Source organism: Andrographis paniculata, unplaced genomic scaffold (assembly GCF_009805555.1).
Source record: "Andrographis paniculata isolate CXL003 unplaced genomic scaffold, ASM980555v1 Contig59END, whole genome shotgun sequence".
NCBI lineage: Eukaryota > Viridiplantae > Streptophyta > Magnoliopsida > Lamiales > Acanthaceae > Andrographis > Andrographis paniculata.
In genome coordinates this window covers 560902-587025 of record NW_026137594.1, presented here as the reverse complement: position 1 = coordinate 587025, position 26124 = coordinate 560902, and the positions used below count along the sequence as shown (strand labels likewise).

The window sequence follows — 26124 nt, the reverse complement described above, 5'->3', positions numbered from 1 at the left end:
ACCACTAGACATCCTAAAAGCATGCAAATTAAACCAACAAGAAAAATAACACTATACAAACTGTGTAAAATTTAAAAAGCTCAAAATCTCATTACCACAGGACATGTGACATATGCTATTCTCGAAATTCAAAGACAGATTCACCACCTATCATAATATATTCAATGTGTCATCTAATCACCTAATGCTTAAAGATTCTCATATAGAAGAGAGTGATACCTCATGCTTTAACTGGCATCTCAAGCTTTTCATGTTTTGACTCGCACCTCATGCTTTGATCTATAAAAAAATTCTTATGCTCATTATTTATACTAGCCACAAGTCCAAAAATTGCAACCTTAGTTATAACTTTTAAGATTCCAATCTCAACAAACTCATAAAATTTGACAATATAACTTTAAAAAAGAAGTGACATTCATGTTTAGTCGTCTCCTACGTAATGAACGCAGGACTAACAACATCAATAATGAAATTAAATCATTAAGAATAATGGTAATAATGACAATATTGACAAGGAAAGAAAGAAACCTTTCTTTGAGGAGTCCCTTTTGTTTTCAGTATGGAGAATCATGGCCGGGGCTGTCGGCGTGCATGTGCATGTCCATTGAAGTATCGTTCGAACTAGGGGGGTTGGGATCGCGAGTAAACAGAGCACGGGGCAGAGGCAGTCCCTGCTGTCCAATGGCTGCAGGACCAGAGGCATTTGAAAACATTGGATTTGCAGAGTGAGTCGTCGACTGCATTGTGCCGTGGGGTTGTTGCTGTGGTGGAGGTTCCTCCGCCCCATAGTTGAACTCATTCTGCAATCCAAATTCCCATCAGAATAAATGTGTTTTTAGGAGTTTAGTAGCAATCTGTTAATAAGAATTGGAACCATAAGAAAAGCGAACCAAACACCATGTTAGTATTCTTCATATGATATTTGACAAGCAATATAAAATTGATCATGATATGATGCATATGATCCATCTGAATGATTTGAAAAAGATGCAATGATTGCTTGTGTGTGTATGTGTGAAGCTGTAACAAGATGCAACTCTGCATGATTTGAAATGTAAAAAATATTCCAAAGATCTTGCGATGTCTTCCACAGTTTTATTTCCTCTATAGTACATGTAAAGCCAACATTTTTTATTTGTCCCATGAAGTTCATCTTAAATACATACATAATAATATACACCAAACATCTCTCAATCTTTATCAGTTTTAAAACTCCCTATGTTCTCCCTTTCTATCAGTCACAGAGGTTGAAAAGTTGTAGCATACCCTTTAGTGAAGGCAATTTTAAGCTTAGGAATTCTGAAAGTTCACAATGTGTATAATTTTACTTAATAGAGTGGTAACAGATGACTACAAGCAACATAACTGGTATTTTCTAGAACAAACTAAAAGTCGGACCAAGTCTCATTAGCTTGTTGAGAATGGTCTGTCAACATATTCCAAACTACACCACATACAAGTCAAAAAAAGTTATCAAATAGCAATATACTTGCAGAAGATACAATTGAACCAGGTGTGATCTCAAAACAAAGGTGATTAAGATTACAGAAGCAAAAATAGTAGTACTAACAAGAGAGCAGTCAATGGAGATAGAGTATACAACAACAAGAGAGCACATTTATTCTATATTACTTGTACCATATTCAAAGAGACCATCAGTATAATTTTGCAAATTCATCTAAAAGCCCACATGAGCTCCCAGAAGATAATTTCATACAATGAAAAAGTCTTTGGCTAAGCCACAAGACTGTAGCAAACGCACATTCACCAAAGAGAAATACATACCTAGATAAAATTCAAGTAGAAGCAGGAATAATTACAATGATACAAAGATCATGGACTCACAGAACAATCTGACATTCAATATTTCCTTAGGTATACACCTATATTTCCAGAAAGAGGAAACAGACTAATAACAACGCACTTGAGAGCAATTTCTTCACTAAATAAATAGAAGTGCAGAACATCATTAACAAAACAATGAAAATGTATAACACATATGCTTGTCAGCAGAGCAGCACAATTGCTACATGATGAATCCATGGATAGATAAAAAAAAAAAAAAGCAATTATCATGTCAAGGATAACAATTCAAGTATTCAAAAGAACCTGCACGTAGGCGAAAACATCACCAGGCATCAACCTAGCCCCGATTTCTTGCTGTCTCAGCATCCAAGCATAAAGCTTCTCCTACAATCAGAACAAAAAGGGCGAGAACAATCCTGATCAAAAACTATCGGCAGTAAAATCCTAAAAATCTATCAAATCGTGCTAACAACTTGTATAACCAAAAATTTACACAATAAAGGTGAAACAAATATATATAGCCGCTCAATTTCAAGCCAATCCAACTAATTCAATCTAATAAGATTAAAAACCAAATATGAACCCAAAATCAACAAAAGGAACAACCGAGCAAAAGCGAAAACGAACACGGAAGCACAAACCAGCGCGTGGCGTTCACCGGCATGGAAGGAGGCCCGCTGCTGGTGCATAGCCTGCGAGTAGAGCTGGGAAAGGGAATTGGCGGCGCCACAGAAGGCGGAGTACATGGTTTGATCCACCTCATCCAACCGCGTCGCCTCGGATTTCCTCTTCTTCCCCATACCACACCACACACCAGAAAGTAAATCGCCGGAGATGCAAGGAAACCCTAGATTACTACTTCAGCGGCCGGCCGGCGACGAACGACTGCGTGCGTCTCTCCCTAGATGTCTATATAGATATGTACAGTGTATCTATAATCTATCTATGAATCTAGCTGGCTATGTGTGTGAATACATCAATGGCGTGCTCTTCGTTGCCAACGGAAGGTGAAAGGAAGAAGAAAAGGGGCGCATTTATGTTGGATGCTTGGTGCCTTTTGCTGCGCCACGTTGATTGACACGTGGCAGTGCCACTTTTCACGCTATGCACACGCCTAAAACCTTACTGCCACAATTATTTTTGCATGTGCGTCGACATCGTGCAGTCCCTCTTTTTACCATTTTATTCACAATTGTTTGGAGAATTTTCGGGATTTATACTTATTTGTAAACTTTATAGTAAATCATTTTACATATAAATTAATTGTATAATGATATATTTGAATTTATCATTTTTATATATAAAAAAAATTGATATGATGTATCTATTATAAAATATATATATTAAATAAACAAGATATATTTACTATAGTATTTAAATAAATATATAGTGAATCCATGTGTAGAATATATATATATATATTAAATAAACAAGATATATTTACTATAGTATTTAAATAAATATATAGTGGATCCATGCGTGCAATGCTAGACTCCCTTCTTACTACTCTACATCGAAATCAATAAATAAATAAAATAATAATGTGTGTGCGTGTCATATATACATGTGTTCATAATCCTATTTTCTCTCTTAATGTCCAATTCATCTACGTTCAAGGATCCCAAACCTCAAAATTCATTTCATTTCCACCCCACAAAACCAACACTCATTAATTAGTTTCTGCAAATTAAACAGCCATAGATAATTAAGCATCACAGTAGCATAAGCATACATACCTTAATTTGTTATGAAGGTTTCATGGGTTTGTGCCCTGATCTTCTTCTTCTTCATCATTGTGTGGAATGATTCTGTAGAGGGGCTTGGGGTGAATTGGGGTACTCAATCTGCCCAGTATCTGCATCCAAAAACAATCGCACAACTCCTCAAAGACAACCATATTTACAAGATCAAGCTCTTTGATTCTGATCCTTGGACGGTTAACTATTTTGCCAACACTGGCATTGATGTTATGCTTGGCATCCCTAACAATCACCTTGCTTATTTGGCTGATAGCTATGGCAATGCCAAGGATTGGGTTAAACACAATCTCACTAAAGCTTACAATCATGGTGTCAAAATCAGGTACAATTGAAAAATCATGAAGCGATTATGATTAGAGAGAAGCTTGACCTGAATCTGTCCATGGCAGCTATGTTGCTGTTGGAAATGAACCGTTCCTCAAAGCGTACAACGGATCCCATTTGAAGACGACTTTTCCAGCACTGAAGAACATTCAGAAAGCCATAGATGAAGAAGCAGAGCTTCGCGGCAATGTGAAGGCAACTATCCCTCAAAACGGCGACGTTTATGAGACGAGCACTGGACTCCCCTCCGGCGGCCAATTCCGCTCCGATATCAGCGAAACTATGGCCGAAATCGTCGGGTTTTTGCACCAAAACAACGCTCCCTTCCTCGTCAACATTTACCCCTTCCTTAGTCTGTATCAGAATCCTGGTTTCCCTGTCGATTTTGCGTTCTTCGACGGCGGCGCTAAGCCTGTTGTGGACAAGGACGCTCAGTACCAGAACATGTTTGAAGCAAATCTGGATACCTTAGTTTCGGCGTTGAAGAAAGCCGGAGTGTCTCAGCCGAATATTGTTATCGGCGAAATCGGATGGCCGACGGACGGCGACGACCAGGCGACGGCGGCGCTGGCGGAGAAATTCTGCAACGGATTTTTGAAGAAAATAGCTTCGGGTAATGGAACTCCACTTTACCCTAAGAAAATCGAATATTACCTCTTCAGCTTGACCGACGAGAACCAGAAAAGCGTCGCGCCGGGGGATTTCGAGCGTCACTGGGGGATTTTCCGGTACGACGGTCAGCCTAAGTTTCCGATCGATTTCAAAGGCGACGGGGAGGCGAAGATGCCGGTGGCCGCGAAGGACGTCAAGTACATGGAATGGAAGTGGTGCGTCTTCAACACCGATATCAAAATCATGGACGGCGTTAAGGAGCGCGTCCAGTATGCGTGCTCGAGTGGGGATTGCACGGCGCTGAATCACAACAGCAGCTGCAGCGCCATGGGGACCACCGACAAGGCGGCGTACGCCTTCAATTCGTACTACCAGATGCAGAATCAGGATGTGCGTGCGTGTAATTTCGACGGAATGGCGAGCCTTGTGAACAGCAACGCCTCCCGCGACGGCTGCCTCTTCCCGCTCGCGCTGGAGATCGCCGGAGGATCGAAGGTGGGGAGTATCGTCGGAGTTCGTTACGTCGTCGTTGCATTGCTGTTGTATGCTGCTTTTGCTTAGACGATTTTGGATTTAATTTAAATTTTTTTAAATTGGAAGGGCGGTTACTAAAATATATATTTCATTACAGATATATTATTTGTTTCGTTAATCCCAAACCCTATCTCTTACTATTTTAATTTTGTAGTTTTTATTATTATTATTTTTTTTCACGAAATATCTTATTATATATTATTTTAATATTAAATTTAAATAAAAAATTTTTAAATTACATAAAAAGAAAAAAAACATACCCTATATTTATAATATCTACATCAAAAATAAATATTTTTCTATCCATTATTCTTATATCATACTTCTGCAGTAAAAAAAAATTTAATAAAAAAATAATGTTCCTTCTATCACATAACATCCGTTCATAACTAAAATATTCATTTTTTTTATTAATTAAAAATTATTTACCAAATATTACAAATATTCTTATAATTTATATATTAATCAAATGTTATTATCATTATATCACACAATATTTAATCATTTTTACTGTATTTTTATTATATTCCAATGTAATATTAATTATAAAGCAGATGGAATATATAAATACACAACATAATAATAATAATAATAATAATTTATATTTTTATAAATTAAACCTTATTTTTCTGAAATTTTTTATATAAAATATATAACATTATTAATTTTTTATATAAAATGTTACGTTTAATTAGTATTTAAATAATAAAAAAATAGTAGTAATAATTATAATATTTCCTTCGTCCTACATATAGTTTTTGTTTATCCTATGTAATATTTTTAAATTTAAAAATAATTAATAATATTTATATGTATATATTAATATATATTTTATTTTATCCTATCACATTATTCAAATAAAATAAATAAATAATTATTTATCTTTTTAATTATATTATTTAATATTTAAATTATCTTAAATTATTATACTGTCAAAAATACAAATGTTTTGCAAACGTAAGTGTTTGGGACAGAGGAAGAAATAAATAAGAAATAAAAAAAACAAGCCGAAGTTAGCATACGACTGTTTGCGTTGGTTGAGCCGTTGAGGTATGACAATTCTCATCTCACCAAACCCTCTCCAAATTCCAATTTCGGGTATGAGACGGAGACATTTATTATCTTTCGGTGAAAGATCGAAAGCTGGAAGAAACAGCAAGTCGATTAATCGAAGCAAACTGGACTGCTTGACTCCTTCTGAATCTTTCGTTCCAATTCAAGCTTCCAGGCAGCAACACGTATCTGCAATCCAAAGGAAACTTATTTAATGATTATTGCATTTGAGTCGGCCATTTTCGGTTCGGAATTTGATCGGCTTAATCTCAGAAGAGGAAGAGATTATGGCGATTTATGTTGGGGATTACGCAGCAGAAAAGGACGGCTAAAAGAGGCAAAAACTTAGGTTGGTTGGTTGACATGACCCCGCGCTGTTATTAGACTTTGCTTGCAAACTTTTTTCGCGGAGGCAGTGTATATAATGAGCCGATTGATGAATTGCTGCTTCTCCAGTCCGGTTGCGAGGCGAAGGACAGATTCACAGGTGCTGGGATTTGTATTGGTGTTTGTTCCTTCGCATTTGGGATTTTCATCTGCTGTCTGATGATTTGTTGATCATTCGATGTTGAGTTTTCAGGGATCAGGAGGTGTTATGGAGAGGCCGTCGACGAGCAATGCCAATTTCGAGTTTGAGGCTAACGTTGGCAAAGTGGTGAGATTGGTTTATTGGCTTTTTTTTTAGTTTATTGATGATGAATAAATGGATTTGAATTTGATTGTTCGTTTAATGGATCATCCTGTCTTTGTAATTGTGTATGTTTAGATGCAAGTGTTGAAAAAATTCTTGGATTTGAATATTGTGTATAATTGAAATGAAAAGAAGGACTTCGTGTTCGATTGTAGGAATTGGATTCTTGGTGATGAAGTTATATAGTACTCCCCTTGTTTATAAAATGTATGCTTATTCAAATTGAACACGAATTCTTATGAATATAGTATTCCATTGGTTAATTGTGAGATAAAGTAGCGATATTTGGGTAAGTATACGAGTAAGTTAACAATGTGAGAGAACATATTTGATAAATTGATCGTGTAAATAGTTGTCACATATTTGTAAACACAAGTGTAATCTTGAAGCGTATAAATTAAAAGAATATGCAAAAATTATCTGTTATAAATGTAAAGTACATATTTTTTTGTAGACAAACAAAAATGAAAAATAGTCATAGATTTGGTGGACGGAATGAATACCAATTCTTTTATACAGGGCCCCAATTTAATTTAAAAGCCTACAATATGTTTAGTTGGTTTCGGAAACTTCAAGTTTGAAGTCTTTTTCCTTTCCTCGTAAGAATTACTCAAAGCAGGGAAAACGTGTTATAGGGTTGGTTTGGCTGATATATAACTATGGATGTTTGCATGTGTGTCCATCCGTTGAGAATGTTTTTTACTATGTTCGAAAGAACATTTGTTGTGAAGTTCTAAAATGCGGAACTTTCATCATGCTCATGTCAAGCTATGTATCGACTTTTTATGTCTAGCAGAAGTTCGATGAGGAGTTCAAGGATTCAATCAGCAGACCAGCTATTAATGTCATCCAAAACCATGATTTTTCCGAAGGACTTCATCTATGGCATCTGAATTGTTGTGATGGGTTTGTGATTTCCTCTGAGTCTGGATCGCCTCAATGGCTGTCTACAAAGTTAAGCGGCAGTTTCGCTGTTGTTACAAATCGAAAAGAAAGTTGGCAGGGCCTCGAACAAGACATCACCAGCAGAATTTCTGCTGGTTCTAATTACACAGTTTGTGCTTGGGTTGGACTATCAAGGGCTTCTCAAGGTGTTGCAAATGTGCAGGCCACTCTGAAACTTGAGTACAAGGATTCGCCAGTTAGCTATTTGTTCATCGGAAAGTATGGTTTTTTCTCTGCTTCTGCATGGTTTTATCACCCTCGCATCTGATCCCTGATTCAGCTAAATTTTGTGCAGAACTTCTGCTTCAATGGAGCACTGGGAGAAGATTGAGGGCACATTTTTACTATCAACTATGCCTCATCGAGTTACATTTTATCTGGAAGGGCCTCCACCTGGTATTGACTTGCTCATAAGAACAGTAATGATTTCCGGCCCAAGTCCAAGCAAAAATGATGTGAGTTTACGTGGAATGCAATTTGTGCTTCACGACTGCATGTTCAGTATCATTCATACATTTTTGATATTATGTTGTGTGTAGACACGGCATATTCAAAGTACGAGGTCTTTCTGTGATGACGAGGAGAACATCATACAGAATTCAAATTTTGAAGATGGATTGAAAAATTGGTCTGGTAGAGGTTGCAAGATTGCATTGCACGATTCTATGGCAAATGGGAAAGTACTACCTGCATCTGGAAAGTTCTTTGCCTCGACTGAAAATCGCACACAGAACTGGAACGGGATTCAGCAGGAGATAACAGGGAGAGTCCAGAGGAAGCTTGCTTATGAGGTGACTGCTGCGGTTCGGATACTTGGTAATAACGTCAGTAAGGCTGATGTTAGAGCTACACTGTGGGTTCAAGCAGCAGATCTTCGTGAACAGTACATAGGGATTGGAAGGTATTCTTTTTTCTGCATCCGAAAAAAATTTGCTGTTCTAGCAAATTGGGTTCACATATTGCATTATACGGCGTTGATGATACTGTGCTTTAATACAGTTTGAGCTGGTCTTGCACTAGAACATGAATAAATGTTTAAAGCGATACATATGTGTAGTTTTGCAAGCTAAAATTGAGTGTTAGTCCTTTAATGAAGACTGCTAGATAGTTAGCGTAATGTTATTTGCACGGGACTTTGCTTTTTGTACAGCATTCAGGCGACAGACAAAGATTGGGTACAATTGCAAGGAAAATTTCTTCTAAATGGTTTCCCGTCACGGGTCGTTGTTTATCTAGAAGGTCCGCCTCCAGGCATCGACATTCTTCTCAACAGTCTTGTTGTAAAGCATGCTCCCCGAGCTCCACCTGCTTTTCCACCGGTCATTGAGGTAATCGAATACAAACCTTTATAACTGTGCAAATTTTACTACGATAAGTTTTTTGAGCTGAATGTTAATGGAACCGTATAATGAAGGATTCTTGTTTAACCAGAATGCTCTTTTTGGAGTTAATATTATCACTAACAGCAACCTTAGTGACGGCACCAACGGGTGGTTCCCCCTCGGAAATTGCTCGTTGTCTGTTAGAAATGGTTCGCCTCATATCCTTCCTCCCATAGCTGAAGCCTCCCTTGGACCTCACGAGCCCTTGAGCGGTCGCTACATTCTCGTTACTAACCGGACGCAAACGTGGATGGGTCCAGCTCAGATGATTACCGATAAAGTGAAACTCTATTTAACATATCAGGTATCGGGATGGGTTCGAATCGGCAGCAGGGTGACTAAACCTCAGGGTGTTAATGTTGCCCTTGGTGTGGACAACCAATGGGTAAACGGCGGGCAAGTCGAGATCAGCGATGACGAGAAATGGCATGAAATCGGGGGATCTTTTCGAATTGAGAAGCAGCCTGAGAAGATAATGGTTTACGTACAGGGCCCCGATGCCGGCGTCGATTTCATGGTTGCCGGGCTTCAAATCTTTCCAGTTGATCGGCATGCAAGATTTCGATACTTGAAGAAAGAAACCGATAAGGTAACTTATGAATTTACACGTCTAGCTTAACAGCATCGATCTCTATACTAAGTTCATTGTTCGTAATTAACCGTGTAGATTCGCAAGCGGGATGTTACCTTAAAGTTTGTGACCTCCGATTCGGACACACTCGCCGGTACCTTCGTGCGAATCAGACAAACGCAAAATAGTTTCCCCTTTGGAGCGTGTATTAGCAGGAGCAACCTCGACAATGAAGATTTTGTCGACTTCTTTACCGAAAACTTCAACTGGTCCGTCTTCGGAAATGAGCTGAAATGGTATTGGACGGAGCCGCAGCAAGGGACCTTCAACTACAAAGATGCCGACGAGATGTTAAACTTCTGTGAAAGCCGCGGCATTCAGCTCCGGGGCCACTGTGTATTCTGGGAAGTCGAAGCAACCGTTCAGCCATGGATACGCTCTCTGAGCAAACCAGATCTGATGAAAGCTGTGCAGAACCGAATGACGGGTCTTCTCACCCGATACAAGGGGAAGTTCAAGCATTACGACGTGAACAACGAAATGCTGCATGGTTCGTTCTATCAATCCCGTCTCGGAAAGGACATCCGGGCGAAGATGTTCGAGACGGTGAATCAGCTCGACCCGTTCGCAACTCTTTTCGTAAACGACTACCATATTGAGGACGGTTGCGACTCCCAGTCGTCGCCCGAGAAGTACATTGATCAAATTCTTGATCTACAATCGCAGGGCGCCCCCGTCGGAGGGATCGGCATACAGGGACACATCGACAGCCCGGTCGGGGCAATCGTCTGTTCGGCGCTCGACAAGCTCGGGATTCTTGGACTTCCTATTTGGTTCACGGAATTGGACGTGTCGTCGACTAACGAATATGTTAGAGCTGACGACTTGGAAGTTATGCTGCGGGAAGCTTACGCGCACCCCGCCGTCGAAGGCGTGGTGCTGTGGGGGTTCTGGGAGCTGTTCATGAGTCGGGACAACGCTCATTTGGTGAACGCCGAAGGAGACGTCAATGTCACCGGGGAAAGGTTTCTTGCGCTCAAGCACGAGTGGTCATCGAGAGCGCACGGTTACGTCGACGAACAATGTGAATTCGGGTTTCGGGGATTTCATGGATCGTATGAAGTCGAGATCATCGGGGCTCTGTCGGGGGAGATCGCCGTGAAGACGTTTGTCGTCGACGCCGGTGAAGATCCTCTTGTTGTGTCCGTAAGTTTGTAGTTCTTGTCAGACTGCGGATATCCACGTCATAAAAAAGAATTTGTGACCATTTGAGTCATGATTCAAACCTCTCCCCCTTCAAATTCGTTTGTCACACGTGATTTTTGATCAACCTAGTTTTTTTTTCTTTTATTGTATTTTGGATTATCAGAAATATCAATAAATTTTTATATTAAAATATTATTATTATTTTTTTTCATACATCATGACATAAATAATAATAAATTTTTATATTAAAATATTATTATTGTTATTTTCATACATCATGCCATAAATAGTCAGAATAGAGACATCATGGCGTAAATAGTCATTACAGAGACAATAATAATTTAAATAGTTTGAATTTGTATAATAATTATTTAATTTTTTTTTTTTCTGATTTGATATTCAGTACATAAAATATAGAATATAATAATAATAATACTTTGATCAACAAGTAGCACTATTCATGGAATATTTCTTGAAATAGACTATACAAATAAAAATGAGAGCTGGTCAACAAGTATAATTATAAATGAGTAAAAATCAATTTGTCTTTTTTTTTTTATTTTTGGTCTCGTTCAAAAATAATTATCAAAATTAATTCTATACAAAAAAAAATTATGATTTTTAGTCCCACCGTTAAAATTTCAACGGAATAAGCTGACGTGGTCATAACGGAATCTGATGTGGCAAGTGACTTAGAACAAACACGTCTGTGTTAATAATAACACCGGCGTGTTATTTCTAATAAGCAATATATTACTATATTTATACCAACACAAGCGCGTTCACTGTTGAAATTAAAGTCTCATATTCAAATTGGCTGCAAGGGCTATGGGTAATATAATAATGAGTGTGGATCCCACAGTCTTTATATTATGGTGTGTTTGTTTGGGAGATTGTATTGAATTTACATTATTCATTCCAATTTTTTTCCCCCAAAAACATCAAATCAAATACCTATTTTTCATTTTTTTATATTATACTAAAAATCAATTTTACATTCAAAACATCACATCAACACCTATTTATATCACATTATACAACTATTCAAATTTAAAATTTTTACTATTCAAATCCCAACTCAAAATCTAAACCCCCAAACAAACGTGTAGGTCCTACAGTCATTATGATATATAATAATTTATCTATGATATTTATTTATTTTTTTTAATTTAATATATTTAGTTATATATACATTAAGGGTGTGTTTTTTGGGGGATTTTTTTCAAAATTTACTATTTATTTAATTTTTTTTCTCCAAAACATTAAATCAAACACATATTTTTTATTTTTTATATTATACTAAAAAATAATTTTACATTCAAAATATCGTATCAACACCTATTTATATCACAATATACGACTATTTACATTCAAAATTTGTACTATTTAAATCTCAATCCAAAATCCAACCCCCCAACAATTAAATTTAATTGATAGTATTTAATAATATTTAAAATTAGATTTTATTTTTCTATGTTTCAACATTATTTCATTTTTATTTTTATTTTTTTGTTTGAAAATATTATATTTTAGATGATTTTTCTTTTTTCACTTTATAAAAAGATAATATCTTTTTATTTTTGATAAATTTATTAATTTTAAATACATTAATTTATTATTTTTATACGAATAGTATTGTTGGTATTTTAAATATTTTAAATATTATTTTAAATGTTTAAAATATAAATGTGTTTAAAATTTTAATATATTTAACGGCATAATGAGTGTAGATCCACACCAATGAGTGTGGTACCCACACTCATTATTATATAACCCACAACCCTCGCAATCAATTTGAACATGGGCCTTGAATTTCAACACGGGCGTGTTCAAATTAATATATTGTTTATTAGAAATAATATGTTCGTGTTATTATTAAAACTGGCGTGTTTGTTCCAAGTCCCTTGTCACATTAGATTCCTTTATGGTCATGTCAGCTTATTTTGTTGAAATTTAACGGTGAAATTAAAAATGATAGTTTATATTTTGTGTATGATTAATTTTGATAATTTTTTTTTTAATAAAAAAAAAAAGAAAGATTTGATTAGAACTAAAATTGATTTTTACTCGTTATAAATTAAGCTTCGGATCAAGTGCTATGCATTTGGCAATTATTATGATCAATAATTGCACTATTCATGGAACACTGCTTGAATAAAAAAATATATAAATGAGAGTTGATAATTGATTTTAAAACGCATTATTAAGAAATTAGTATTCATGGATATACAGTATAAAAAATTAAATGAGAGTTGAAAATTGATTTTAAAAAACACAATTAAGGTATCAAATTAATTCCAAGATATATATATCCCCGAGAATCTCGCTCTCCACCGCCCATACTTGTATCATCATGGTTAGTGTTTTTAAATATATTTTTTTCTTATCCTTAATTTTTAATATTTTATTAAAAAAATATAAGTAAAATTTTTAATTTTTTATTGTGATTTGAAATGAAATATTATTTGAATTTTGGTTAAAATAATATTTTGACATAATATTTTATAAAAAGAAAATACTATATATATATATATATTTTTTTTTTATTTAAAACAATACAAAATAACTAGTGATAATCACAGCTAAACAAAATTGTAATAAAAGAACCTGACGGACAATGTGCTTTGGCTTATCAGGTCGGTGCCCCCTGCGTATTTTCAACTCGGAGAACCAACTGTGCTAAAACAATTCATTTACGAAATATTTTTTATACAACTTCGAGTTACGAGTTAAAAAATAATTTTTTCTATAAAATAGTATTATATTTTTCAAATACTATTGAAATAAAATTTTAAAACAAAATTCCAAAGAACAGTTTGTTTGTATTTTTAAGCATTTTACATTTCAAAATAGCAGCATTGATTTGTTAGTAAAATAAAAGAAAAAGATTTACATGTTATGCCATTATATTCGAGCATTTTCCACTTTATACGCTTAAATTATCTTTTAATATTGATTAGACTGTATTTTTCTATTATTATTATTATTTTAGATTTAATTAGATTAAATCTAAAATAATAATAATAAAACAAATGAATAAAAATATCAGCATCACCTGAGCATTAATGAACGATGGGCTGGCGTCAGACATCCAAACAAAACATAACTTTGTGGTTTGAAATTGAAATAAATAATTAATTTGAATTTTTATTTAAATAGTATTTTGACGTGATATCTTATAAAAAAAATTATATTTATATCAAAATTGATATAAAATTAATAATTTAATTTAAATTTAAAATTATATATTACTCGTACTATATCATTTCAATGATAATGCTTTAATTTGTTCAGACCGCAAAGATACAACAAACAAACCTCATTTGTTGTATTAAATAAAAATGTGTTGCAAGAGTATTAGATTTAATTGGGGATTTATTCATTTTTGGATAGTGATGGGATTCTCACGTTATAAAAAAAAAAAAAAAATGTTACTAGTACATATTGTAGTTGTTTTGTTAATATATTTTGTGTTCTGAAATATATTCATATTTGAAAGCATCCGTTTGAATAAGACAATGATGTGGCAGATCATATATTATGAAACTTAAGTTGAATTTAAGAAGAACCTATTATTTCGTTTATTGTCACTTTTGTTGAGTGGTATTAATATTCTAAAATTATTAGTGCAAATATCTGACTTAACCATTCAAAACGTAAAATTATCAAACTAGATTATCAATTTCTTTTGTATTTTTGTATATTTTTTTTGAGCTTGTTAATTTCTGTATCAACGATTACAAGGTGATGTACTTAATTGACAGAGATATTGTGGATCAAATATACGAGGAATTGGTGGATGATGAGTTTGCATATGTCACCGTCAATTACAACATGTATTATGTAAGACTATATTATATACTGCCATTTTATATATTTGTATTATCTTAATATAATTAAATTGTGTATTGTGGATTTCTATATTAGATGCACAGGCTGTTGTAATATATTTGACTGAATAAAACAATATTTAAAATCAATTATTATAATAATAATAATTATTATTATTATTTTATTTTTATGGACACCAATTTACCTTCAAATATATGCGCATATATATATATATATATATATTGTGCGCAAAGGCCTTGAGTATCCCTCAGATGCATCAAAATCATACAAAATAATAATAATCACAATAATAATGTTTTCATTGATTACAAGAATGGCAACATCATCATCCTCAAGTTTTATCAACAACAAATCACCCTTCCCTAATTGTGACCTATTCCACCATCCAATTTCCTTTATCAATATTACTAATTACCCAAAATTGCCGCTGCAGGTGGCTCTCCGGGAGCGGCTCATCTCTTCCCGGACCCGGAGGTTCAGTATGGGAGCAACGTCGCAAACCACCACCGTGGATTCGGGCAATGAAAAATGGGGTGAAAATGAAGAAGATAGAGTGGTCAAATTGCCCGGTGGCCTCCGCCCGGAGCTGATGCCGGAACATGTTGCCGTAATCATGGACGGGCATGGAAGATGGGCCAAGGAAAGAGGGTTGTCGACGAACCAAGGCCACCTTGCAGGGCTCAAAAGATGTGAAAGGCTTGTCCGAATGGCCTCGTCGACTTTCGGAATTAAGGTTCTTACTGTCTATGCGTTTTCTAGTGACAATTGGAAACGATCCAAGGTAATCTATTGTTTTCTCATTCGACAATTTGTTTATTCGAGGGATTTTAATTTTAAATAGTAAAATTTTGAATTGAAATAATAATAAATAAAAAATATGTGTTTTATTCTATATATTTTTAGAAAAAATAAAAAAAAAAATAGTAAAACTAAAAGTATAATTTCACAAGCCATAATTTTTATTTGGCTTCGTCTGCCTCGTAACTTAATGTTACATATTTCTTATAATTTTATAAGCATAGCATCTATTATACAAATGATATTGTTAAAAATGTGATTCATTTTTTAACATAGTTATCTATTCTTTAAATAATTGATGATATTGGTTTTTCAATCTTATCTAAAAAAATAAAAGTCAAGAGCATGTTCATCTTCGAACCATCAGCATAATAGTCTCATGATTCTTACTTTTTACTTTTGGGAGAAAAGGAGTATTTGGTGCTGTTATTTGCTAATATGAATATTTTATGTAATAAGTAAAATATAAAAGATTATGCGCATTATTAACAAAACATGGAATATAAAATATATTTTATTAATTAATAAAAAAAAGTATAGAATGATAAAAATAAAATTTTGTAATTAAAGAAAAATGAAATATATTAGATAATAAAAATACATAAATAAAATAAAATCACCACGTAAAAGTATCAACCGACAGACATACGCTAATAGTTCGAGCATAATATGACATAATTAATATCATCACAAGACATCATGTAACAATAATGGACACAGTATATGTCATAATTGATCTTTAACACAAGAGGTACAATAACATAATACTCTCTCCGTCTCAAATATTATGTCTACGTTGCCGTTTCTTTCCGTCCCACATACCATGTCATTTTCTTTTTTTGGAAAATGATTATACACTTTAATCTCATTTTAAACTTTTTAATTTTATTTTTTTTAATTTTGATTATACTAATTAGTTATCTTAATCTTAATTTATAATTATTTATATTATAGAATAATTATTTTCGCTAATACATTTTTAATTATCTACTAATTACACCCCTCCTAAAATACTGTGTCTACGGTGTAACAGACACGGTACGTGAGATGGAAGGAGTACAATTTTATAGTACCAACTCCATATGATAATAATTTGTACTAACAAATGTTGATTTAATTCTAGTATGAAAAATAATTATTTTATGTGTTGATTAATGTGCACACTATCTTTATTTTATCTAAATTTTGTGTTAAATGAGGATAAATTATGCAATAAATCATATCTTCAAATTATAACACTAAAATATATTGTTTCCATGCATATATATTTTCTTTTTAACTCCTTCATTTATTATATTCAACACTTATTATTATATAAAATATCATATTGAATATTTATTTTACCCAATACATATATCAAGTAAATAAAATTTTACATTAAATATGAATGAATTTATTCTTGTAGGTGGAAACTAGCTTATTGATGAAAATCATTGAGGAATTCATAATATCATCTGTTATGGAACTAACAAAAAGGTAACTTTATTAATTATAGAATTATATATAGATACATAAACTATTAGTTTTATTTTTTATTTAATTTTAATTTTACGGAAAAAAAAAATGTACAAGATATTTATCCAGCCAATATTTTTGTGCATAAATACGAAAATTTTATATCTTTCAGTCACAACTTGCGCTTGTCCGTCATCGGGGAAAGATCTAAGCTTCCGTCATCCCTGCAATCGGCAATATCTCATGTCGAAGAATCGAGCAAAGCCAACAAAGGAATGCATCTCGTGATGGCGATTAGCTATAGCGGTCATCTCGACATTGTACAAGCGACCAAGAAGGTCGCGAGCAAAGTGAAGGATGAGAATTTACAAGTTAACAATATAAACAATGATGTATTACAACAACACCTCATGACAAATCTCATCCAAGTTCCCAATCCCGATTTGCTCATAAGGACTAGTGGCGAGCAGAGGTTGAGCAACTTCTTGTTGTGGCAATCGGCCTACACAGAATTATATTTCGTTGAAAAGGCATTCCCCGACTTTGATGAGCCCGATCTTGCCGAGGCTTTGAATTTTTTCCAGCATCGGAAGAGACGGTTTGGCGCACGTGATATTAAAGATGCAACTTGTTAATTTCATAAAGGTATTAGTTAATCTTGTAATGGTCTAATCAAACATCCTAGGATGGAAGATGCCAACAACTTTGCAAGTCAATATTATGCAATTTTGTCATTTTCAATAAAAAAAAAAATTATATTTTTATATAAAATATTATATTCAGCTGAACAAATAACTAATAAAGTAAGAATGGTTAGTCGCGGAAGATAACTCACTTAAAATTTGAAGGATTAAAAGCTTTTAATAAAAAATATGTTGTAAATAACAATTAGAATATTTTCAAGAAGGGATCCACGGCAAATGGGGCAGATCTCGCCATGGATCCGCTTTTGACGGGCAGATTTGGGTTCAAAAGTTTTATAGCAGGGCAGATTATAAATTTTGAAAATTTAAATTCGACCGGATTTGAGACGAATTACAAGTTTGATAATAAAATTCTTTCAAACTCAACTTAATTCTGCATTCACTTAAATTAATAACCATAAAAATTAATATTATATATTTATATTATCTAAATAAATTTATACTTCTATTATGACATTATCTTTATGGTTTTTTATTTTTGAAAATTTTACAAATTTTAACTATATTTATTTAGACGTAGCATAAACTATTACGCCACGATGATTCGACACAAACTCAACACAGAATAAACAGATCGGGTTAGGGTTAATGTCTTCAATCCGAACCCGACACCACAACCAATTTATAATATAAATGAATATTAATTAATATATTTATTATATATGCAAAATAATTTTAGTTTAATAATTTTTAAAAAAAAATTATTGATTTAATTTTTTATTTCTATCAATGATTTAATGTGTTGTAAATATATATTCATGTGATATTTTAAATAAAAATTAATATTTAGCTCAATATAATAAAAAAATTAATTTAATATTTTAAAAAAATATATTAATAATAAATATCGAATCTAAAATTAATATTGCTTATATATATATATATATATATATAATATCAATAATACACCCGGTCGTTGGGGAATCGCTTTACGCAGCTAATGACTTACGATACAAGCAGCTTTAATTGATCATTAATGAATACGTAAGTTAGGATTCTACGTAGTTTGTACGTAGTTTAATAAACTATATTTTCTTCCTAATTTCATGGTCTTTTTCTCTTTAAAATTATCTCTATTATATATATAATTTTCATAATTTTTTTTATAAAAATATATTATTTTTTTTTTTTTTTTTTTTGAAAGTTTGAATTTTGGTATTAAATTTTGAATGATAAAAAATTGAATTAAAATAATAGTTTGGTGCGATATAACAAAATCTCTTAGAAACCACACTCATCATGTAAATTAGTTTGTTACTAGTTCATTTTTCTCATTTTTTTAAAAATACTACAATAGAAAGATAAAAGATATATTTGTCTTTAAATTCATATATTTCTTAATAATATTAATTTTAATATTATGGAAAATGTAAGAGTATTTTTTTATTAAAATAAAAAACATTGTTAATCATTTTGTGGGACAAATAAGAAATATATGAATATTATATGTATTCAAGTGAACTGGAAAGTGTCGGAATTTGAATCTATAATTTCAGGATCAGGATCAGAAGTTCACTCGGCACACTGGATGCCTAAAAAGTATAATAATCTCTTCACTTGAAAAATATATAATTTTCTTATTTTTATATATTTAAATACAAAATATATATATATATTTTTTTAGTAAATGGTGCACTCCATTCCACATTATAATTATAATTATCTTTAATTTCACATTTATTTATATTAATATTATATTATCAAATTAAAACACAAGACAATAAAATCTTTATAAATAAAATATATCTGCTAATTATTTTTTAAATACAATATTTCTTAAACTCGACGTAAAAAATAAATCTAGTTATATATATATACATATAATTAAGCATATACATCAAAATCATACCAAAAAAAATCACAATAATAATGTTTTCATTAATTGCAGGAATGGCAACATCACCTTCATCATCCTCAACTTTTATCAAGAACAAATCACCCTTCCCTAATTGTGACCAATTCCATCATCCCCCCTCCTTCATCAATATTACTAATTATCCAAAATTGGCGCCGTCGCCGCTGTCGCGGGTGGCTCTCCGGAACCGGCTCATCTCTTCCTCATCCCGGAGGTTCCGTGTGGGAGGAATGCCGCCAACCACCACCGTGTATTCGGGCAATGAAAAATGGGGTGAAAATGAAGAAAATGGAACAGCCAAATTGCCCGGTGGCCTCTGCCCGGAACACGTTGCCGTAATCATGGACGGACATGGAAGGTGGGCCGAGGAGAGAGGGTTGTCGACGAAAGAAGGCCACTTTGCTGGAGGCAAAAGCCTTGAAAGGCTTATACGGACCGCATTCGCTTTCGGAATCAAGTTTCTTACTGTCTATATGTTTTCTAATGAAAATTGGAAACGATCCAAGGTAAATTTATTATCATCTCATTTGACATGATTATTTTAAATTAATATATATATATATATATTGCTTATGTTTCAATATATGTTTGTTTGGAGGATTGGATTAGATTTCTACTGTTCATCTCATTTTTTCTCCAAAAATATCAAATCAAACACTTATTTTTTATTTTTTATATTATACTAAAAATCAATTTTACATTCAAAACATCACATCAACACCTATTTATATCACATCATATAACTATTCAAATTCAAAATTTTTATTATTCAAATCTCAATTCAAAATTCAAACCCCCAAACAAACACACCCCTTCTGAAAGGATTTTTAAAATAGTAATTTTGATATATTTTTTTCTTTTTTATGAATTTACCTTTATTTTCAGTTTTAAATTAATTTATAAATTAAATTTATAAAATTATTGTAGGTAATATAGATTAGTAAATAATTAGTAATAATTTATAATATGATAAACTGTTTTTTACTCCCGTAATTGCACTCTATTATCATTTTAGTCTCGTAAGTGGAGCATGTCGCAAACTAGTCCTATAAGTAAAAAATTTTCGATATTTTAGTCCTCCGGCGCCGAAGATGCCCGCGTGGCTCGTCGGAGGCCACGTTTCTGCCAGGTCAAATTTATTTTTAATTTTATTGTCTTTTTAAATTTTTTATATTCGGTCCAATTAAAAAAAAAAATTAAATAAATAAATCCACGTGTCCGCCCGGTGTTGCTGACATGGTGGGACACCTGGCGGACACATGGCCTCTGGCGAGCCACGCGAGCATTTCCTGCACCAGAGGACTAAAACAACGAAAATTTTTCACTTATGGGACTAGTTTGGGATAGACTCCACTTGTGGGACTAAAATGATAAGGGGTCTAATTACAAGACTAAAAAATAGTTTACCCTTTATAATATTATTTTTTTATATGAGTAGTTTATTGGTATTTTAAATATTTTTGTATTATATTTCAATAAAATATATTCTCTCTGTTCACAAATTAATGTCCTACTTTTTTATTTGGGACGCCCAACAACTATTGTCCTATTTCATTTTTAAACATAAATTTTACATTTTTACCCTTCATTCATTTATTACTTTTAATCTCTACCATACAATTAAGGACAAATTTATCAATTCATAAAAAGACAATAGAAATTGGATGGAGGAAGTATACAATATGATTATTATTTTGTAGAAAATAAAATTTTATATAATGCAAATAAATAAAATAATTATTTATTTATAATTAATTTAAAACTAAACTTATAAAAAAAATAAAAATTTTTAAATATAAATAAAAATATTTGTTAATTAAATAGGGATGAAAATAGAAAGATTTTGAGTAGGTGTACTGTGTGTAAAGCTTAAAAATTTAATTAAATTAATTTATATTTATTAAGTGTGTTTAAAATTGATAAATTCACCGAAAATAGAAAAATATTTCTTTTGTGAGACTGAATAAAAAATAAAAATAAAAATCATTTTATTTTTAATTTTTATTCGAAGTTTTTTTTATGTGATTTTTGTGAGAATAATTAATATGTTTTACATAGAATCGTAATGGTTAATATTATAAAAATAAAAATATTTACCAAGTGAATTCAAAACTTGTAAGTTTGATTGGTTTGAGTTTGTATATAGGTGATTTAAGTTTGTATAATAATAATAATAATTGGACATGATATTTTGTGCAATAAAAATAATATTCTTTCTGTTCGCTTTTAAAAATATTTTTATATTTATATAATTTTTTTTATAAATGTTTATTTATTAGTATTATAGACAATAATTGAAGTATTTTTATAATTTTTTTTTTAATTTGTACTACGTTTTGATATAATAATTAGGGTAAACTGTTTTTTAGTCTTGTAACTGGACCTTCTTATCATTTTAATTCTTTAAGTGGAGCCTGTCGCAAACTAGTTCCATAAGTGAAAAATTTCCGGCGCCGGAGACGCCCGCGCGGCTCGCCGGAAGTCACGTGTCCCGCCAAGTCAGCGACATCCGGTGGATACGTGGATTTTATTTATTTATTTTTTTAAAAATTTTAAAATTAAAAATCAATTTTAAAAAAAATTTAAAAAAATGAAAATAAAATATTAAAATCCATGTATCCGTCAGGTATCGCTGACCTGACGGACACGTAGCCTTCGGCGAGCCACACGGACGTCTCCGGAGCCGGAGAACTAAAACAACGAAAAGTTTTTACTTATGGGATTAGTTTGTGACATACTCCACTTACGGGACTAAAATGATAAAAGGGTCCAGTTACAGAACTAAAAAATAATTTACCATGATAATTAACATTTAAATATCAATACGCAAAAAAAAATAAAAAAATGAGACATTTAGAGCCGGACAGAGATAATATGTTTTTTAAATAACAACATATGTTTTTATTACAAACAACAACATATGTTTTTTGTTTATAATTACAACTTGTGTTGTATGTGTTCTACGAGACTATATCATATGTTGTTAGTTCATGTGTGTATTTATATTATATTAACGCATATTGTGTGATGTTTGTTATAATACAGTGTATTGTCCATTAGCACACGATGTGCTATTCAATATAGTGTTGAATTTTATATTCAGTACTGTAACCGCCACCATAATAGTATAATTTGCATATTAAGTATGAATGAAGTTTTTCTTGTAGGTGGAAACTGACTACTTGATTAAGGGCATTGAGGACGCGATAGCATCATATCTGATTCACGAAATAAAAAGGTTAGATTTAGGGGTGTTTGGTAAATAGCTTTTTAAAGAGCTTTTAGCTGTTTGATCGGTCAAAAAGCTAATTTATGTGTTTGGTAAATTAGTTTTTTGGACCCAAAAAGCTAATTTTTGAAAAGCTAACTTATCCAGCGTTTTGAAATAGTTTTTCTGTAAAAAATTTTTTATTTCTTATATGCCCTTAAAAATTTATTATACATTTTACACAAATAAATATATTTTATTTATTTATTAATTATATTAGAATATTTTATTATATTATAGTTTTACTTTTATAAATTTAAAATAATTAATTTTTATATAAAAATTATTTTAATTGTAAAATATATAAATTTATTAAAATCTAACATAAATGAAAAATATAAATATAAATATTTTATTTATTTTTATTAAAATTACATTATATAAATTTTATACTAAAAATAAATTAAATTTATTGAAAATTATAAATATAATGAACTAATCGATAACTAACGAAATAAATATATACACGAAAAATTTATTATTTTATATTTTACATCATTTTCAATAAAAAAAATATTTATATATTTTAATTCTAACTGTAATAAAAATAAATATTTTTATAACACTTTTACAATTTTCAATAACTAATAACAAAAAATTTTAAACATTCTGAACTCAAAAAAACATAATTGAATATATTAGAAACAAGAATAAAATAAAAATGTCCTCAATTGTCATTTTACGTATAAACAGCTAATATCAAACAGTTGTTTTACCAAACATTTTCATACAAACAGCTAATCGAATCAGCTAGTCAAACCAACTAATTGAATCAGTTAACAGCTATCAGCTAATTGAATCAACTAACAACTACTGTCTAATTGTCAAACACGCCTTTAATATCTATATTGAGTTTGTTTACTTAATACTATTTTTAGTGGAACAATTCTTCGTAAATATTATTTAAAAAATATAATATATAAAATATATATATATATTTTATCAATTCACAAAAGACAATTAACATATATTATTTTTTATATTATCAAAATAATTTATCATAATTAACATTAAAAAAATTACAAAGTGAACAAATTCACTATTGTTTTAAAAGAAAACTTTGGGATGTCTTTGTTTTGTATTTATAATTTTAAGTATTTTTGTTGAAAAATACAGGAGTTTGTTTAATTATGATTTGAAATTGATGTGAAATGTAATATTGATTTGAATTTTTATTTGAATAATATTTTTATTAAAAATCATAGAATAAATAATATTAATTTTTTGTTTAAAATTACAAAATAACAAACTTTATGAAGAAATTAAAAGAATTTATTCTTTTTAAATTCTAAATCCAAATCAACTATCTCAAGAGGTTGAACACATAGCGTGTTTGAGATTATGGTTTCAATGTGCTAAGCGTCTGCATGTATGGTGTAATACTAATTTAAAAAAAAAAAAAAAAAAAAAAAAAAAAAAAACAACAACAACGAAAGAGAAGAAGAAAGTTTTATATAAAATAGACTTTAATTTAATTAATATAAGTGACTGTTAAAATATTGGATTTGAAATGGTTGAGTCCTAAATTAAAATAAATGATAAGAGGTTTGTTTGTTTTGAGTTATTTGTTTTAATATTTCAAATCATCATAATATTTTTATAAAATTCTAATAACTCTCAAACAATATTAATATATGTATAGCACCAAAATTTAATTATATTACATCAAAATATTTTATTTTATTTTTAAAAAAATTATATTTAAAGTATTACACTTGAAGGTCTGTTTGTTTGGGGGTTTGAATTTTGAGTTGAGATTTGAATAGTAAAAATTTTGAATTTGAATAGTTGTATGATGTGATATAAATAGGTATTGATGTGATGTTTTGAATGTAAAATTGATTTTTAGTATAATATAAAAAATAAAAAATAAGTATTTGATTTGATGTTTTTGGGGAAAAAAATAGAATGAATGGTGGAAATCCAAACAAATCCGTCAAACAAACACACCCTTATATGAAATGTTGTTTTGTGTATTTTGATTGACTTTGTATGCTTCTACTAACTTTTACAATTATGTGTAGATAGTATTTTCTAATAATATATTTGAGAAATTATGTAGAAATAAATCAACAAAATTCATTATCTCATTTACCAATTTTTGGGTTGTTACTTGTCGATTTCGATTCTCATTCTTTTATTTCAATGCAGTCAAAACTTGCGCATCTCAGTCATTGGCGAAAGATCTAAATTGCCTCCATCAATGCAATCAAAAATATCTCATGTTGAAGAATTGAGCAAATCAAACAAGGGGATGCATCTCGTGGTGGCGATTAGCTACAGCGGTCGTCTCGATATTGTACAAGCAACAAAGAGAATTGCAATCAAAGTGAGAGACGGAATTTTACAAGAAAACGATATAAACGATGATGTAGTACAGCAATACCTCATGACAAGTCTCATCGAAGTCCCCGATCCCGATTTGCTCATAAGGACTAGTGGCGAACAAAGGTTGAGCAACTTCTTGTTGTGGCAATTGGCCTACACGGAATTCTATTTCATCGAAAAAAAATTCCCTGACTTTGATGAGGCAAACTTCGCCGAGGCCTTGAATTTTTTCCAACACCGGAAAAGACGGTACGGCGCACGTGAAGAAAATAATGCAGCTTGTTAATTTTATAAGATATAAATCTTGTAAGAATTGAAGATGACAATTAGAATTGAGTTAAAAATATAAAATATATTATTCTAAATTGAATATTTGATTTTTTATAATGATATTATTATTATTTTTTAATTTTATTTTTATTTTTGTATAAATTTTTTTATATTATTATTTTGAGAGTCGCAATTCAAAATGATGTTGGGGAATTTTGTATTTTGTTTTGAAAATAGTTTGAATGAATTTTATTTTATTTTATTTATTTTATATATATACAAGATATAAAAAATTATATAGATAATATAAAAATATAAATTATGTGTAATATATTAATTTTGTATTTTTTTTTAAAAAAAATATGTGGGGTTATTTTGAGTAAAAGAACATATCGTTTGTATTTTGAATATATATATATATATATTTTATCTTAGGTACAAATAATAATGTCCGTAATATAGAAAATAATATAGGTGCATTATTGACTTTTGAGAATGAATAAAATAAATTTCTCCGTCTTGTCCGTCTCCAAATGTCACATTTGTCCTTTGCGTCATTATAATTAAAATTAAAAATATTTTTATATTTGTATATTTTTTTACGAATGTCATTCTATTAGTATTTTGTAAGTTTTTTATAGTTTATACTTAATTTTGATAAAATAACTAAATATTTAAAGATCAACAAATAAAAAATACATAGAACCATT

The 26124-nt window shown here is 31.1% G+C and overlaps 5 protein-coding genes across 6 annotated transcripts; 4 read left to right on the top strand and 1 right to left on the bottom strand.

The window, feature by feature from the left end:
• Positions 1–52: 52 nt before the first annotated feature.
• Positions 53–2839, bottom strand: LOC127258106 (uncharacterized). 2 transcript variants are annotated; one of them, XR_007840210.1, is made up of 5 exons: positions 2448–2839; positions 2110–2190; positions 529–800; positions 220–279; positions 53–147 (listed from the first exon to the last, which is right to left on the bottom strand). XR_007840210.1 is itself a non-coding variant. In XM_051284760.1 (4 exons), exons 1-3 carry the CDS (start codon positions 2604–2606, stop codon positions 555–557), a joined length of 486 nt encoding a protein of 161 aa, XP_051140717.1. In that variant the 5' UTR covers positions 2607–2838; the 3' UTR covers positions 53–279; positions 529–554. The 2 variants fall into 2 exon arrangements, 1 of the variants encoding a protein (XP_051140717.1); XM_051284760.1 differs by having other exon boundaries at positions 53–279; positions 2448–2838.
• Positions 2840–3553: 714 nt separating this feature from the next.
• On the top strand, positions 3554–5074 carry LOC127258027 (glucan endo-1,3-beta-glucosidase 8-like). The gene is made up of 2 exons (XM_051284666.1): positions 3554–3888; positions 3956–5074. Exons 1-2 carry the CDS (start codon positions 3554–3556, stop codon positions 5061–5063), a joined length of 1443 nt encoding a protein of 480 aa, XP_051140623.1. The 3' UTR covers positions 5064–5074.
• Positions 5075–6061: 987 nt separating this feature from the next.
• Positions 6062–11102, top strand: LOC127258096 (endo-1,4-beta-xylanase 1-like). Its single transcript, XM_051284745.1, has 8 exons — positions 6062–6576; positions 6670–6744; positions 7577–7944; positions 8021–8180; positions 8265–8626; positions 8876–9053; positions 9157–9696; positions 9775–11102. Exons 1-8 carry the CDS (start codon positions 6514–6516, stop codon positions 10894–10896), a joined length of 2868 nt encoding a protein of 955 aa, XP_051140702.1. The 5' UTR covers positions 6062–6513; the 3' UTR covers positions 10897–11102.
• Positions 11103–14999: 3897 nt separating this feature from the next.
• Positions 15000–17707, top strand: LOC127258102 (cis-prenyltransferase 7, chloroplastic-like). The gene is made up of 3 exons (XM_051284754.1): positions 15000–15517; positions 16940–17010; positions 17162–17707. Exons 1-3 carry the CDS (start codon positions 15029–15031, stop codon positions 17622–17624), a joined length of 1023 nt encoding a protein of 340 aa, XP_051140711.1. The 5' UTR covers positions 15000–15028; the 3' UTR covers positions 17625–17707.
• A 1844-nt stretch (positions 17708–19551) lies between these two features.
• On the top strand, positions 19552–25462 carry LOC127258101 (cis-prenyltransferase 7, chloroplastic-like). The gene is made up of 3 exons (XM_051284753.1): positions 19552–20054; positions 22716–22786; positions 24968–25462. The coding sequence occupies exons 1-3, from the start codon at positions 19563–19565 to the stop codon at positions 25428–25430; spliced, it is 1026 nt and encodes a 341-aa protein (XP_051140710.1). The 5' UTR covers positions 19552–19562; the 3' UTR covers positions 25431–25462.
• Positions 25463–26124: the final 662 nt, after the last annotated feature.

Excerpts from the sequence above, each read along its gene's own strand:
- LOC127258106 (XM_051284760.1), bottom strand. The coding sequence starts at position 2,606 with ATGGGGAAGAAGAGGAAATCCGAGGCGACGCGGTTGGATGAGGTGGAT. Across the intron at positions 2,191-2,447 it reads CCGGTGAACGCCACGCGCTG|GAGAAGCTTTATGCTTGGAT; the intron begins GTTTGTGCTTCC and ends TTCTGATTGTAG. Across the intron at positions 801-2,109 it reads ATGTTTTCGCCTACGTGCAG|AATGAGTTCAACTATGGGGC; the intron begins GTTCTTTTGAAT and ends TTTGGATTGCAG.
- LOC127258027 (XM_051284666.1), top strand. The coding sequence starts at position 3,554 with ATGAAGGTTTCATGGGTTTGTGCCCTGATCTTCTTCTTCTTCATCATT. Across the intron at positions 3,889-3,955 it reads AATCATGGTGTCAAAATCAG|CTATGTTGCTGTTGGAAATG; the intron begins GTACAATTGAAA and ends TGTCCATGGCAG.
- LOC127258096 (XM_051284745.1), top strand. The coding sequence starts at position 6,514 with ATGAGCCGATTGATGAATTGCTGCTTCTCCAGTCCGGTTGCGAGGCGA. Across the intron at positions 6,577-6,669 it reads GGCGAAGGACAGATTCACAG|GGATCAGGAGGTGTTATGGA; the intron begins GTGCTGGGATTT and ends TTGAGTTTTCAG. Across the intron at positions 9,697-9,774 it reads TGAAGAAAGAAACCGATAAG|ATTCGCAAGCGGGATGTTAC; the intron begins GTAACTTATGAA and ends TTAACCGTGTAG.
- LOC127258102 (XM_051284754.1), top strand. The coding sequence starts at position 15,029 with ATGTTTTCATTGATTACAAGAATGGCAACATCATCATCCTCAAGTTTT. Across the intron at positions 15,518-16,939 it reads ACAATTGGAAACGATCCAAG|GTGGAAACTAGCTTATTGAT; the intron begins GTAATCTATTGT and ends TTATTCTTGTAG. Across the intron at positions 17,011-17,161 it reads GTTATGGAACTAACAAAAAG|TCACAACTTGCGCTTGTCCG; the intron begins GTAACTTTATTA and ends TATATCTTTCAG.
- LOC127258101 (XM_051284753.1), top strand. The coding sequence starts at position 19,563 with ATGTTTTCATTAATTGCAGGAATGGCAACATCACCTTCATCATCCTCA. Across the intron at positions 20,055-22,715 it reads AAAATTGGAAACGATCCAAG|GTGGAAACTGACTACTTGAT; the intron begins GTAAATTTATTA and ends TTTTTCTTGTAG. Across the intron at positions 22,787-24,967 it reads CTGATTCACGAAATAAAAAG|TCAAAACTTGCGCATCTCAG; the intron begins GTTAGATTTAGG and ends ATTTCAATGCAG.